This window comes from Taurulus bubalis, assembly GCF_910589615.1.
Source record: "Taurulus bubalis genome assembly, chromosome: 14".
NCBI classification, from domain to species: domain Eukaryota; kingdom Metazoa; phylum Chordata; class Actinopteri; order Perciformes; family Cottidae; genus Taurulus; species Taurulus bubalis.
The window spans coordinates 16189850-16205009 of record NC_136602.1 but is presented as its reverse complement, the minus strand read 5'-3'; the positions used below and the strand labels follow the sequence as shown (position 1 = coordinate 16205009).

Below are 15160 nucleotides of genomic sequence, written 5' to 3'. Positions count from 1 at the left end.
AAAATTGCAATACTGCACTACGGCCCAACGTTGTAAATATATGTTGTTATATGTTGGCCTCACTGCATGCATATGATTTGACTTGCATGTAATGTTTCTAGGTAAATCTCCAGTTTTTTGATACACAGCCTAGAAACCTGAACAATAAAAATTATTAAATTGATCATTTGTTTGGCAGAACATGGGTTAATTTAATGAAAGTGTATGAGCATTGTTTATTTCCAAGCACAGGGATACAACCAGTTGGCCTATAATCTTACTTATTACTTCACTTGAATATCTCCCTGTGTGCTTGCTGTGTGATATGCGCGCCCATCTCCGGATTTCGACATTTCCTACAGTCACGAACGCAGCACGGCGCTGCTCATTCCCAAAGTGTCCCGCTGCAGGACAGTCTGTGTGAACTCGGGAGGGGAAGCGCTGCGCTAGTAAAACTCCCAGGATTTACACTCTGCCATTTTGAGGAAAACCGGCCGAGATCAAGAGTACAGACGCGTCCATTAAACAGAAGTCATGACCCGAATTAAGTGAACGAGCCCTTGTGAATCTGTGAGTATTTCTCTCTTCCGCTCGCGCTCAGCTCTGCTTTTTTGTTTTTTTTCAGAGAGCTGAGATAGTTCATGTCTGCCAGAAACGACTTAAAAACCGTGTCGGTCCACTCTTCGTGAGCGTCGACTGTGTTGTCAGTGAATGGCGTATGTTTCGCTCACAAAGCCGAGTGGAGTTGAGTGACAACTTTACTCGGACTTTGCGCGAGCACAAAGGCGCAGAAGTGATCCCAGAAGTGGGCCCCTCTGCTGCGGGACGCGGGCCTGGCTCTGTTGTGGATGACAACACGCTGGTCCTGTTTTCTTTCTCCAGCCCGAGTTGTTACACACAACACACAACACACACACACACACACACACACACACACACACACACACACACACACACACACACACACACCGGCAACTCGTGGGTTTGTCTGGCATTTACCGACCCCACGCTGCAGGAATGCTCTGTGACAACAATGTTTCAAGATGTGTTTCAACGAAGAAAGGATCCGATTTATTTGTAGCATTGTTGTGTGCATCTATTGTTAGGAAACAACGCAACACAGTGGTTTGTTCTCTGTTGCAAAAAATGATAATCAGTTAAAGTTTGCTCCCATGGGACGTAAAGCTGCAGCAGCAAAACCACTTTGCAAGAGGGAAGACTCTTCTTTCAAAAGTGACACCATCTTCCTTTTAGTGTGCTCTAAAATATACATAAAATGCACATTTTCCATTAGTTTATTATTAGTTATCCCGAAGTGTCTGGGATCAAAATGAATCACTTCTGCTTGAGTAAACTAAATGCAGAAGTGGAAACTGGTTATTCGTTTTTGAAATTGTTTCTTTTTTTAGTGCTTCAGCTGACAGAAACGTCTTCCATTCATTCCTGCTTATTTATTTTTTCCAGTCATGCTTTTCTGAACTGGGGGAAAGAAAAAAAAAAGAATACCCTGGAATTATTGTACATGATACAGCTGACGCAGCGTTTATCTATTCTGTTTGTTTAAGGCGTGAGGAGACAAAAGCAGCGGCCCCCAAACTTTCTCTTCTGCTTTGTTTTGATGGGAGAACTGAGCTCACTTTGCGGAACAGCGCTAGTGTTGCCACTGGAAATGGGTCATCCCAGTGTCAGCTCTGCACTATAGATTATTATACAGTCATTGTGGTCACAACAGTAGTACTCTCCCATCAAATGAAAAAGAGACAGTGTTTTATTTAGTTTTATTTATATACTTTTCCAAAGGGAAATGATCCACTCCATAGTGTGAATACACAGGAATCATACGGAGTATCCCACAGGACATTGTCTCGTTTAATCAGGAAGCATCTGTTTGTTAAAGTTCCAAAGTGTTTTTTTTTTTTTTACCCAGCAGTTTTATTCCTAAACCACAATAGTTTCCTCCCAGTCATCATTTGTCAGGCGGCTGTTCCTGCTTCCTGTCAGCAAGGGATTTGTCCTTTCTGTCACAGCAGTCAGGAATTGCAGTAGAGGCAAAATAACAAGAGCTCCTCCTGGGAATGGACTTTAATCTTGAATGAAATGATCGTTGCAATTAAGATATCCTACACATTCGGTTGAATACCAAGAAGTAGCATATGTTTTCTCGTATCCCTGATGGTTAGCATCGGCTTGCTGTTCCTCTTTGCGGATGGAAATTTATGTGAGTTTGTGAGAAGTTGTCACATTATTCGAGACGCATGATCATTTTGCCGTTTGGACAGTTGGACCTGTAAATGGATCTGTTGGCTTTCATATCAAAGAGCTGACTGGCCTCTTTTTTAAAGCTGATGACTGCATCTTTTTGGCTACATACAACCCAATAATTACACTTAAGTGACTGCAAGTTATAGTCAGTGAGGTGTGTACAATATATTGCCTTCCGCAGGGAAGCGAGGGTAGTGATTTCTCTAAGTGTAGTAATGATAAACTTAATCTAGACCTAATGTATGGGATTAACGTTGCTATTTAACTGGGAACAAACCTGAACGGCGTTGGTAAGAGAGACATGATTAGTCTTGTCATCAAGTTATAGGTGTGTGAGATTTCACCACCTCCCAAGTCTCGACATGATAACAGTGAAAAATAAGGTTAAACTTGTCAAAGTAATTCCTCAGACTTGTTTTATAGGTTTACAAAACACCTAATTACTGTAATAGGCCCATCTTCATCCCCAGGCTCCTTCTTCAATTCTGTTTTGTTATGTTTGATAGTGATAAACAACCAGACAACCCAGAACGTATTAATATCTGGCAAAAAATGTTGTGTGGGTGGGGGATTTGATAAAAATGGACATTAAGATAATATTTGTTGTCAGTTCACAGGGACAGAGCAGGCTGGTATTTCCTGTGTGCAAAGCTGCTTGTCCCAGAGGAATGTGTGGAATGTAATTTCTCGTCCTCTGTAGATTTAGCCGCGTCTCGTTGCTTTACTGCCTCCGAGAGAACCCAGAAAGAGACGGCAGACTGGAAAGTGTCGGTAACCCCCGCGGAGAACTCAATCTTCTCGGTGCCCGACTCTTTTGAACCAAAGCTGAGGGATTCTGTGAGTCGCCGAGGCAGGATGAACACGTTGGATGTCTGTGTGCCATTGCAAACATCCCCTCATTAGAAAGATGTTCTCCAGTGTTTGACTGAAGACTTGTCAATGCACTACCCTAAACCAGAACCCCCGCTTCCTTGTTTATTCATAGCAGGAGGAACTTGCCACTGGATGTCTCCCTCGTGCAAAGTCACCGCTGTGATCTTGAAGGCAGGAAGAAGGCTGTAATTGAGGCTTTATGCTTTCAATTATTCCCCCCCCCCCAGATTGTTATAGGGGAGATGAAGCTTCAACAATTTTGAAAGTGGCTTCTTCTCCGTGGCCTTGTGAGCTTGATGTTGGTGAGACCAGAGCTGCCAGCACATCAGAAGACACAGTGTGATGGACTGACGGGGGAATTAACAGAACAATTGTGTAAATATTGCAGCATGTTCACTCTCTGCCCGTTTGCTAACTAGCCTGAATGTCATTGTTCCGTATTATCCCACCCTCTTCCAACTTTAAGACCTATATTGAAAGACGAGGATACATTTAACCAGCCTCGCTCCTCCCTGAAGCTGCTGTACCACTTTCTACCTGCTTCACAGTTAATGAGGCAGGATCTTTGCCGCCATAGCTAACCTTTCTTGCACGCAGGCTTGCAATGAAATATTTAGACTATGCTAATTTCAAAGCCCGGTACGTCTAAAATATAACATTTTAGTTCACCAATTTCAAATGCAGAACCTTTGAACACCAGAACTTTTCTCTTTTTGAATTGCAAAAATTCTCGGAGCATTTCCTCCTCTGCTCCAGAGGGAGCTTCTAAAAACACATCACCTTTATGTACCGCAATCCTTCCAGAAACCCAGTGTCAATTTGTCAGAATGTATGGATACAAAAGATTTTCCCCTGTTGAGTACATTGTTTCTAATCTTTGTTTTCCAAAGTTTGAATGGAAGAATATATTTTTGTGCATAGCTCAAAGTATTGTTAAGAATTAGAATCACAGTGGTGTTTCACTGGCCTCGCCCATGTATCACGATACCAATAGGAGTAACGGTGTAGAATAAAGGCTGCAGCGCTGTATCTAAATGCTAATGTCAGCGTGCTATGTTCACATGGTACCAGGTTTCAACATTTTAGTTTCACATGGTAGCATGTTAATATTTGCTGATTAGCACTAAACACAAAGTACAGCTGAGGCTGATGAAAATGCTGTTAGTTTTTGCAGATATTTGGTCAGAAATCAAAGTACTGGACAAATAAAAATGACTGATAACATAATTTCGAAAATGACAATACTGTTGTATTTGCCCTGCCCGTCCGATACTTTGCTGCAAACCTACGCTACAAACTACTGTTAAACAAAGTTATTGCCCTAAGAATAAAGGCCACAGTGCTGTATCTGCAGTGCCTGCAAAAATTATCCAAATAAAAGGAAAAAATATATTAGCGGTGCATTTGGTCGAATTTGTCACACATGCATGAAGGTGGTCGATAAGACTGTTTGCTCTATTCCGATTGTGCACCTGCAGAACAGTTCAGTTCTTACATGTTTGTATGAAGGATTAAAGAAAAGCTCTAATCCGGTGTCACCGGGAGAGAATCTGCTGCAGTTTGACACCGCACTGCAGAGTGCTTGCCTCAGCGTTAACATCAAACGAGCCTTAGTTAATTGTGGTGTTAACATGATTATGTTGTTCCAGGTTTTCAAGGTCACTCCCTCATTACGTTTTAATGGAGTACTTTAAGGAAATATGTTTTATTTATATCCCCAGGAGCTCTCTCTCTCTGATAAATGGACGCTCAGCCTTTCAGGGAACTGATCCATACAAGAGCATATGTCGTACCTCTGGAACATCTTGAGATTTCACCTATGTAAACAAAAATAACGTAAGACGAAACTTTATTTTGCATTGTCTAATGGTACCTATTTGTTTTCTTGCAGATGAAAAGGCTTTGGGGGGGCAGTTGACCCAACAAAGGAGGAATCGCTGATTTGAACTGGCGATCAGACCTCTTCAGCCATGTGTTCCACAAATCACTCAAACTGGGTCACATTTGAAGATGACAGCACGCCGCTCTCGTCACCTCAAAAGCCCCTACAGTCACCAGGGCTTATCAAAGCATCGGTACCGCGTCCCAATGGTCTGAAATTAGTCCTTCCTCCGATCAGAGACACTTCCTGGAGCTTCAATAGTTCTCTGAAATCCCCGCAAAGCCACTCCAGTCTTAGTGGAAGTTCCTGTGTACCGTGTAACACACCCTCTTGCACTCCTGTGAGTGGGGTTCCTACCAGTGCGTCGCCATTTCACTCCAACACGGCAGAAAAAAACAACTTCTTCCGGAGTTTCTCCAGCACGTCTACCACCTCGGTTCCCTCGCCTGCACAGGAGGGCCTGCATCAAACCTCAGATGGCCCAAGCCCTTTCCCTTCTTTCCAGGGGCGCTCGGGACACTATAACCCCTTCTGGGATGGATCTACACACAGCGCAGATGTGGACAGCTCCTCCTCAGACTCGGAAGCGGAAAACAGCCTACCACGTTTCTTCATTCGGACCAAAGACGGCGATGAGCCTTCGCGTGACCACCTCCAGAGCTCCTTCTCCTACGTCTGCCACCAACTGGAAGGCCTACAAGCAGGATCGGACCGCGAGACGGAGACGGAGACGGAGATGGAAAAAGATGGGGAGAGGCGGCTGAGTTGCAAAAGCGAGGTGCTTAGCGAGGGCGCGTCGCAGTTCGTTCCTCGGGGTCTGTTTCGTAGCCAGAAGAGAGACGGCTGGTCTGTCTTGCTCAGGATTCCTGAGAAAAAGAACCGCATGTCCTCGCGACAGTGGGGGCCGATCTACCTGCGCTTGCTGCCGGGAGGCGTGCTGCAGATGTACTACGAGAAAGGGCTGGAGAAGCCGTTCAAGGAGTTGCAGCTCCTTCCCCAGTGCAGGCTCTCGGATCTTAAACTGGAAAGCTACGGCGAGCCCCGCAAAGTCCTCTCGGTCAAAGTGGAACATTTCTCGTACACAGAAAAGAAGCGCTACCACCCGAAGCTGGAGGTCAGTCACGAGGCGGAGGCGGAAGAGCTGCTCAAGTTTGGCTCCACGGTGCACGACGACATGAAGGACCTGGTCGTCTCCATGGAAGAGGAAATCTTCAAATTGTGTTTGCACCACCAGCAGAGGCGGCACTACGAGGAGCAGGAGCTGTCCCTGCAGATCACTGATCATATCTGGGTACAGCTGGATAAGTTTGGAGAGGTCATGGAGCGGACAGCCTTCACCCAGATTCACTGTCTGGCTTTCCTGAACGGACTAGGGGATTGTTTTCTGGCCCTTAACGATCTCGGGCTGATGCGCTTTAACTCCAGCTACGGGACAGAGGAGGACGGGGAACTCTGGATGGAGATCGCGGACTGCTATTTTCACAAGTCTGTGAATGAGACAGAGTTTCAGAGGTCCCGGCTGGTGAAGTTCTCACCTCCGGATGCCTGCAGGGTGGAACTGATGCGCTATAAGACGGCGATTTTGGGCTGCACAGAAATCCCCTTCTCGTGTAAAGCTGTTGTCACGGTTCAAGGTGCCTATGTGGAGCTCCAGGCCTTTCTTAACATGTCGGCCACCTTCCCTTCGACAGTGGGGGTGTCAGACACGTACCCACTGTGTGAGAATGTAGTGATCCGCGTGCCGGTGCCAGGCGACTGGGTCAAAGTGACGCAGACCGTGGCCTTGCTGCGGCAGAGGTCACTGAAGGCCCGTATGAACAGAAATGCCTGCTTGGGCGCTGTCGGCGCTGGAGACTCACAGCCTGTCATGCAGGTGACCATCGGCACTGTCAAGTATGAGAATGTATACTCAGCCATCGTGTGGAGGATCGACAGACTGCCTGCGAAGAATACGGGTAAGAGATTAAAATTCCGCCCCGCACTATAGCTTAACATATCATCTTCTCATTAGCGCCGTGGCTTCTGTGCTTGTCGTCAGTATGTCTGCCGCTCAGGGGTGTGACACTCTAACTACAAGTGAACTTTGTTTTCTCCCATGCAGCAGTGGATCATCCCCATTCATTTTCTTGCAAGCTGGAGCTGGGATCCGACCAGGAGATCCCAAGCGACTGGTACCCGTTTGTCACGATGGAATGTGAAATTATGGGCGCAGTGGTGTCACAGACCAGGGTGAAGTCGCTGGGCTCTGCGAACGACATCCAGCCGCAGAAACATGTAACCAGTTGGACACGCTATCATTGTCAGGTAAGAAGGCTCACCAGTGTGATAATGTCTCGTTCAATTCACGAGAAAACACAGTGCAACTAACCTAATTTTTGTGTTTTTCAGGTGGAGGTGGAAAAGAAATGGATTGAAACAGAGTCGCAGAAGCAATCCGGCTGCATGACGCAGTGATGATCGAAGAATCTCTGACGAGGACGTTATCCCTTTGGTGAAAAGGAATGACAAAAAAAAAAAGAACAAAAACAAGGGTGATGAGGGACTTTCTGCTTATATCTGGAATCAAATTTATTTAATTACTTGTAGCCTGGTAGTATTTCTCATGGAGGTTAACCGATTTTGCATCTTTTAACTGAGACTGAATTAGTCTAGACCTAATAAAAAATGTGGTCCTTTTGCCTAGCACTTTACAATTAATAGATTTATTAACTGTGCGCCTACAGTTTATACGAGTACTGTATATAAGCTTGCATTTGCGTCATCTGCACTGCCCTCCAGAATGATTGGCAGCCTCAATAAATGTACGCCGAACAGGCTACATGAGATAACCAGCTTAAGTAATGAGCAATATTCAAAGTGTTTGAGAATCTTTTTTATCGTCAGCAGATGTTTAGGGTCGGGCCCTTTTTGTTGCCCGGCAACATTTAAAGTTCACTTACTTTCAAATGTATTAATTTTGCTATAATCCTCAACATTTGTACTAAATGATATGCGACAGTGGCATGGCAATAGTTTGCCGTCCCCCTTGTATCATTAAGCATCACAACAAATATGTTTAAAAAAAAGTGGGTTATTTGAGTTATGCGATTATGCGATTATAGTTGTACAAATACATTGTTTCAAAGGTGGGTCACTCCATTCTGAGCCCCATCAGTATTTGTCTGAAGTGTCCCTAATCACAATAATTAGGGATGAACTGACTCCGGCTCAAAGCCAATTAGCAGCCGTTCTCAGCAGTGAGACACGCTGATCAAAACGTTCAAAGCAACATGAGAGAAAACCATAATTATATAATTCCTCTCACAACATCTTTGGCCCAAAAAGGCTGCAGAATAATGTCCTATTTGAAGGGTTTGCCAAATACAGATTATGTGCATTTACAAAATGAGACTAGTTGCAGTTTGAAACTAACCCAACAGGACTGACCCGCCTGTTTGAGCGTTTCTTCAAAAGGTTGTAGAGTAGCAGCTATGCTCAAACTCGTCAGGTCCGAAATTCACTGTGCAACATATGGTACTATTTTTATTTGTATTATTACGTAAAGTGAGAAATTCATATTTCTTCTTTATTTCACATGGAATACAACTCATTACTTGTGTTGCTTACCTCAAATTGACCTTTGACTTTATACTAAGGTTGTGTTCTGGAGGACTGTAATTATATTTAAACAAAAAAGCAAATCTTTATTATGTGATTTTTCTGCCACTGGGTTGTGAATAGGTTGGATAAAAAATTAAAAAGACTGGTGAGCCTTCCTCGTGAACAACAAGGGATTCAGTGATGACTTTAATGTGTAAGGTACCTGGCTTAAGCTGGATATGATGTACATCAAGAGTAAAGAATTAAATTAAAACTGTCTCATGGTACTTCTTCACAGATGTTCTTAAGACTTCTCCGAAGTATAAGAGAACCTAACTTTATGTTGCGGTAAATGAAGAGCTAATGGAGAGCTGCAAATGGATGAAACGCCAAAATAATATGCATTAGTTATTAAAAAAGGAGCAAAACAAACAAATCTGAGTGTCAAAACAGCACAACCTAACTCCGTGTCGCTATCATTTCAGTTTTGTTGACAGACATCCAGCTGTGAGTAATGACAGGCTGCTCAATAAATGACACGCAACACTGTGTTATTTGTGTTATTTGATTGACTGATTGTTCATAGGTGCATATGAGTTGAATTAAATTTAATAATGCAAGACTCTATTTAACAAAGCCTCAGCCTCAGACCTTTCAGTCCCTGCTTTTCACCAGCTGGTTCCTTGTTATTAATTATATTTGTTATGGTCTTTGAGTGTTTATACTTTAGGATGTTTCTCTTAAACACAAAAAAACATGGTTATTTAACCTTAAAAGTGAGTGCAAATTTTAAATCGAAAACGATAACAGTTGCACTTCATTGATTTTTGTTTGTATTTCTCAATTTAAAATGATACCAGTAACTAGATCAGGTTTCTAGATTAGTTGTTAGTTCTGTTGATCACGATAGGGGGCAGTGTTTGTCACAGCAAATTCACCGTGGTTGCTTCCATCACATGAATTGTTTTTATATATATATATATATATATATATATATATATATATATATAAGGAGAGCTTCTATCTGAGTCCAGAGTGGCTTTCCTGAATTGACAGCTGAGCCGTGTCATTGGCTGCTCATGTTGCTGCTTTTGAACCACAGCGCTCTTCTCATCCTCCTCATCAGAGGAATCAACCTACAGTGTTGAAAGTGTGCCAGCTTTACCAAACAGATGTTGGGAGGAAGCAAGGATCACAGTCCCTGCTGCTGCAGATATACAGTATATTGAAAACCAAGTTCAAAATATGCTGTTTTGTCATTTTTAACTCCTGGCATTGTTTTTGTGTGTGATCAGACTGAGCCCCCTAGCACTGTGGCACATGTGCAACATCCTCTCTGTTGAAAGTAACCAGAAAACTAGAGCTGTGTTGGACAGAGCTATTTGAGTCTCTCTAAAAGCACAACTAAGTCTCTACGGAAGCCTACTGAGGCCATATTCAACATAAGGATGTATTTGGTTGTGGGCGGATGTAAGGTCCTTTAAACAGCTCGGACATGATGCCTCTCAAGCTGCAAAAGAAGTTCTCACCGCCGCCTCATTGAAATGTGACCAACGCCATCAAAAGTGTTGCTAACCCCATGAATATGCGAAAGGAGTCACAGAAGTGTTTTGATTGTTAAATATAATGAGACGCACAATGCAAAATAAATAAATGTCAAGCTTATTTTTAAGAACAAATAAAAATACTTATTTCCAACTTCCTGGGAATTAATCCAAACAAAACGTGAAGGTCTCGGCTCCAATCACGTGTCTGTGGAGCCTTATTACTCTCACCTGTGTGTTCATTCGCCGAGATGTTGGTGCGGTCCAAGCAGTCTGACGTCACCACCTTGAGGTGTCGGTATTTTTAATACAGCCACGGTGATATGTTCCCAAAGTCCATTGTCACCGTTTGCCTTGAACCATGCTGACCAACACGGGGCCCGTGGTAAGCAAAGCTGCGTATAACTAGTGATTTAAACTAGTGGTTTAACTAGAGGGGCTACATGCGGACTACTAAGCTAAACTAGCTGGCCAGCTACCCTTACTCATAAATGTGCTCCTGAAGGCACCCTTTCTATTCAAATATAACTTGATATTTTTTTTTTCTGAGCCTTGAGTTATTTATTTAGAATAGCTCAGTGCAATTTCATCCATGTTGCCGAGCTTGCAAATGTCGACATAAAAAAAAAAAAAAAAAAAATATATATATATATATATATATATATATATATATATATATATATATATAAAAAGATCAACGATGGTTTTGTCACCTTAAGAAGCCTGCAAATAAATGAATAAGACATTAATTCACTACCATTCTAACTTGAATTTCTGTTTATTTAATGTTATATTGACTTGAATGCACAACTAACATGATTGGGCTCATTATGTTTATAGATTGTAAAGCTCTCTGAGGCAAATTTGATTTTGGACCTCAAAATAAATGGACTTTAATTCAAATGTAATATTTAATCTATTCTGAAAATGAAAATCTAGCGAGAAAAATACTACTGTGAACTACTGACGTGTGACCCGAAATAAAGAGTGACTTATCCAGAAAATATCCAGAATTAACATTGCATATGAGTGGTATTATTTGAATGGTGTTTGATATGTTGCTTGTAAAATCATACGCAGCTCCACAGCTTCTGACTTTCAGTGTTTGTAAACAACTGCAGGCCAAATTCTACTTGTCCATCATTGATGATGTCATTGAGAGTATGAGGGAGCTCTTCTCTGATGAAGGGCTTGAAGACCGCGTCCTGGACGATTTAAAACATGTGAGTTGCATCGTCCTGCTTCATTTAAAAATAAAAAATAGACATGATGCACATCTTGACTCAATGCGCCGGTTGCAAACAAGTTAGACCATCGAGTGAGGACGTATACGCCACACCAGGAAGACCAACTGCTGTGTCTTCTTGCTGTGCAGCTTTGGGAGTCAAAGATGATGCAGTCAAAAGCAATGGAAGACTTCAGGAAACATAATATCAACTCGACCAACTTTGTACTGCAGCTCCCCGCCAACTACACACGGCCCGATCGAGAACTCACAGGTGATGCAGCTCTGCTTGAAATGAACTGCTTCATGCTTGGTGGATTCTTGTTTGATCACCTGCTCGGCTCTGATTATTTTTATTTTTTTGCTCTCAGCCTCAGTTGTGATTCCTGCAAGTCAGAATATCCACAGTTTCCCCATGAAGGCAAGTTCCATCAAGATTTATAGTTAATCTTCTCCCTGACCTCATGTGACTTTTTACATAATAATTTCAATCTTGAAAGCTACTGGATTTCTTATCGTTTAATTAAATCACCACTGAACACAACGTTGAAATGTAAACACTGTTGAATTTAGAGCAAAGAAATCTGAATGTATGTGGTTTGAGTTCCCCATTTTTATAACTTAACTTTGAGTTGTTGTTTAAAGTTCAGGAGTTCAGATTTAGTTGCGTAAAAAAAATAGTTTAAAATGGATTTGTAAATTTCAGACTCAAACGTAAGTCATCTTGGGCTATACTTCTTCCTCTCCTGATGAAGAAAATAATAAAAAAAAGCTGTCTGATTGTTTACATGCAGGCAGATTTTATTCTTGGCAGCCTGGATGTTCAAATTAAAAACAATCACATTTTTGGCAGTGATTTTTCTTTACTTAAACATTTAGACCAGATTTTCACAAATTGAGTTTGATCAGCTTTGAATTTTTAGACACAACTTTCCATCTGGATTTGTGAGCCCTAGAAATTACTTTTCAATCTGCATTGTGTGCTTCAAAACGTGTAATTCAAACCACATGTATTCAGTTAGATTGCTGTCATAGTATACTTCTTAATTGCTATAAAGGGCTATTATTAGTAATATTCACTTGCTGACACTACAGCTTAAAGTGATACCAGTGATACAGACCTGTTGCTGCATGATGAATGCATCAATGAGGCCAAACTCAAACAACAATCTGCAATGTTTTATTGATAAACTCAACATTTTGTAATCATGCACTGTTTGATATTATATTTTCCTTCATTGCAGAACAATTCAGAGATGCTTCCTACTTTCTCTCTCCCTGCTGGCTTAACTTACCCAGTGCAGATACCAGCTGGAGTCACTCTACAAACAGCTTCTGGTACAAAATGACTTGTGTAGCTCGGCCCACGTTTGCTTTAGTCTGCAGCATGCACTGATAGTTTGAATTAAAATGTCAATCTTCCCCTTTGTCTCACTGAGGTCAACTTTACAAGGTCAATGTTCCTGTCGTGGTAACTCAGGCCCCAGCAGGTCAGCCACCTCTGTGCCGACTTACGCAGAAGGTCAGTGAGCGGAGAGAAGCTCCTGCACCTCAGCCGGCTGCAGCCGCACCAAATACCTTGCGTCCTCCTCAGGAAGCGGAGCCGCCCTCTCTCCCAGCGACCACTGACAAGCAGCTGCCACATCCAAAGACCAATTTCCTCCTCGGTCAGCAGAGCAGCTTCCCCCAGCCGTCGCTAGTTCCTCCTGCTGAGCCCTCGCAGCCTCAGGTCCCAGAGCATCCAGAGCCAGAGGTCCCGCTGCAAGAAAATGAGCCAAGTCCACAACCCGAACCTGTGAACCTCAGTATGAGCGATTCACCCTGCAGTCAGTTGTTAGACTTCCAGATCAGCGCCGAGGCGGCTTTGACACAGACGGGACAGTTAAAGACCAGAGACATCGATGACATCCTGAAAGAAGTGATTGAGGAGGAGAAGAAGAAGGCAGAAATGGCCAGAAATCTGGCGCCCGCAAAGACTGACGACCAGTCTGAGGCTGTTCTTGGGGTAATTTTTAAATAATATTTTCTCCTTCAGCAAATACATAGAACATAAATTGACACAAAACTCTAGCTGTTGAGGTCCAGATGTCCATTGTTAAATTAATAGTTTTCAAAAGTTTTGGGGAAATGCACTCATTTGCTTTATGTCCAACAGCACATATAACGCTCAGTAATTAACACATTTTTTGTGTGGGACTTTATGTGCCAAACTATATTTTTGGCTGGGCGTTTCCAGGCTTTATGTTAAGTTAACATTGGTAGCCATCTGCTGTCTTTAGCTTCATATTTAGATCGACAAGAATAGGAATTTATCTTTACATCTCGCTCTTTTATTCCAATTTTCTTTTAAGAAAGCAAAAGTATATTTTCCAAAATGTTGTACTACTCCTTCAAGGGACACTCAACCAGTGCTACAAAATGTGGAGTCTTAAAATACTTTGATGTTTACCAGAGAGGGTCTAATGAAAAACACTGTGGGAAGTGTAGGATCCAGCATTTTTGGACCCACACTAAAAGTCAAGATAATTGAATTATGTGAACTTTCTGACGTTAAAGTTTTTTGATCACTATGTCCTGAAGATCTCATGGCACAACAATGTTCCATTTCTACTCACAATTCTTGCAAAGCTGGACCTGGACTTCAACTACAGCGAGCTGTCGGACATCGTTCAGCTGGATGGTCCTCTAGGCGACTCTGACATGGAAGAGGAAGAGGCCATTTCCCTGGTAGACAACGACTTCCTGGGTATAATCAACGCAGAGGCCATAAAGGCGCTGCAGGACGGAGATGGAAGCAGCGACGGCAACAGCATCTCCTCCAGCAGCGGCGGCGAGGGACCTGATGAACTCGCTAACATAGAGGAAGAGGTTGGAAATGCATTTTGTCACACCACTTATCTGTTTATGGGAAAACTCCACCTGATCTGTGTGTAAATTACATTCATCAGTCATGTTTCGCAGCATGTCTTTGACCCTTGATGAGTAAACAACCCAGTTCTATCAATCAGGATCCTTTGAACTCAGGTGATGACGTGATTGAGCAGGACATCCCAGATCTCTTTGACACTGACAACGTAATTGTTTGCCAGTATGACAAAGTAAGAACATTTTGACTCTACGTTGGTCATTTTGTTGTCTCAACAAGAGCTGATCATTAGCTCTTAATATTGTATAACAAGTTCTTTCTGTTGCAGATTCACCGCAGTAAGAACCGCTGGAAGTTTCATTTGAAGGATGGAGTGATGTGTTATGGAGGCAGGGACTACGTGTTTTCTAAAGCTGTTGGGGAAGCCGAGTGGTGATGAGCTTTAGTTCCCTTGAACGCATCAGATAATCATGTGATTAAGATAAAGAGGGGAAACTGATTTAAAAGGGGAAGGTAATGAGGGAATTAAGACCTCTGGGTGGCGTAATCTGGTTAAAAACACATGCCATTTGGTGTAAAACACCACTTTTACTTCTGTACTTTTTTATTTAATTTTTCATTATATAATTATCAGAGCAATACTGCAAGTCGTTTACGATGTTTGAACCAATTACTAACAACGTTGCTCGTAAATCCAGTCTACTGAGACAAACAGCATGAATTTATGTTGTATAATATTTTGCTGAAAATAGTTTTCTTAAGTGGAGCGAAACATAATTTGATCTGGAATGTTTTCTTCTGTCATGATCATGTTGCTTTGAGGGTACCTAATGTGCTGTTTGATTTTCAAACGTTGTAATGTCTTGCCTTTAATCACGCTTCAAATACACTGAACTGCACTGTTGTGCTGCATTCAATACTCTTTTCTTTTTTTCTGTGCAAGCCTGTAT

General features: G+C 42.4%; 1 protein-coding gene across 1 annotated transcript; it reads left to right on the top strand.

Annotated features, from left to right (window-relative positions):
* Positions 1-432: 432 nt before the first annotated feature.
* ston1 (stonin 1) lies at positions 433-14646 on the top strand (the record flags this gene model as incomplete). The annotated part of the gene is made up of 13 exons (XM_079229553.1): positions 433-549; positions 5006-6951; positions 7098-7300; positions 7385-7446; positions 10477-10504; positions 11241-11342; positions 11495-11618; positions 11716-11765; positions 12589-12682; positions 12784-13349; positions 13973-14212; positions 14353-14442; positions 14539-14646. The coding sequence occupies exons 2-13, from the start codon at positions 5085-5087 to the stop codon at positions 14644-14646; spliced, it is 3534 nt and encodes a 1177-aa protein (XP_079085679.1). The 5' UTR covers positions 433-549; positions 5006-5084.
* Between the last annotated feature and the right edge of the window lie 514 nt (positions 14647-15160).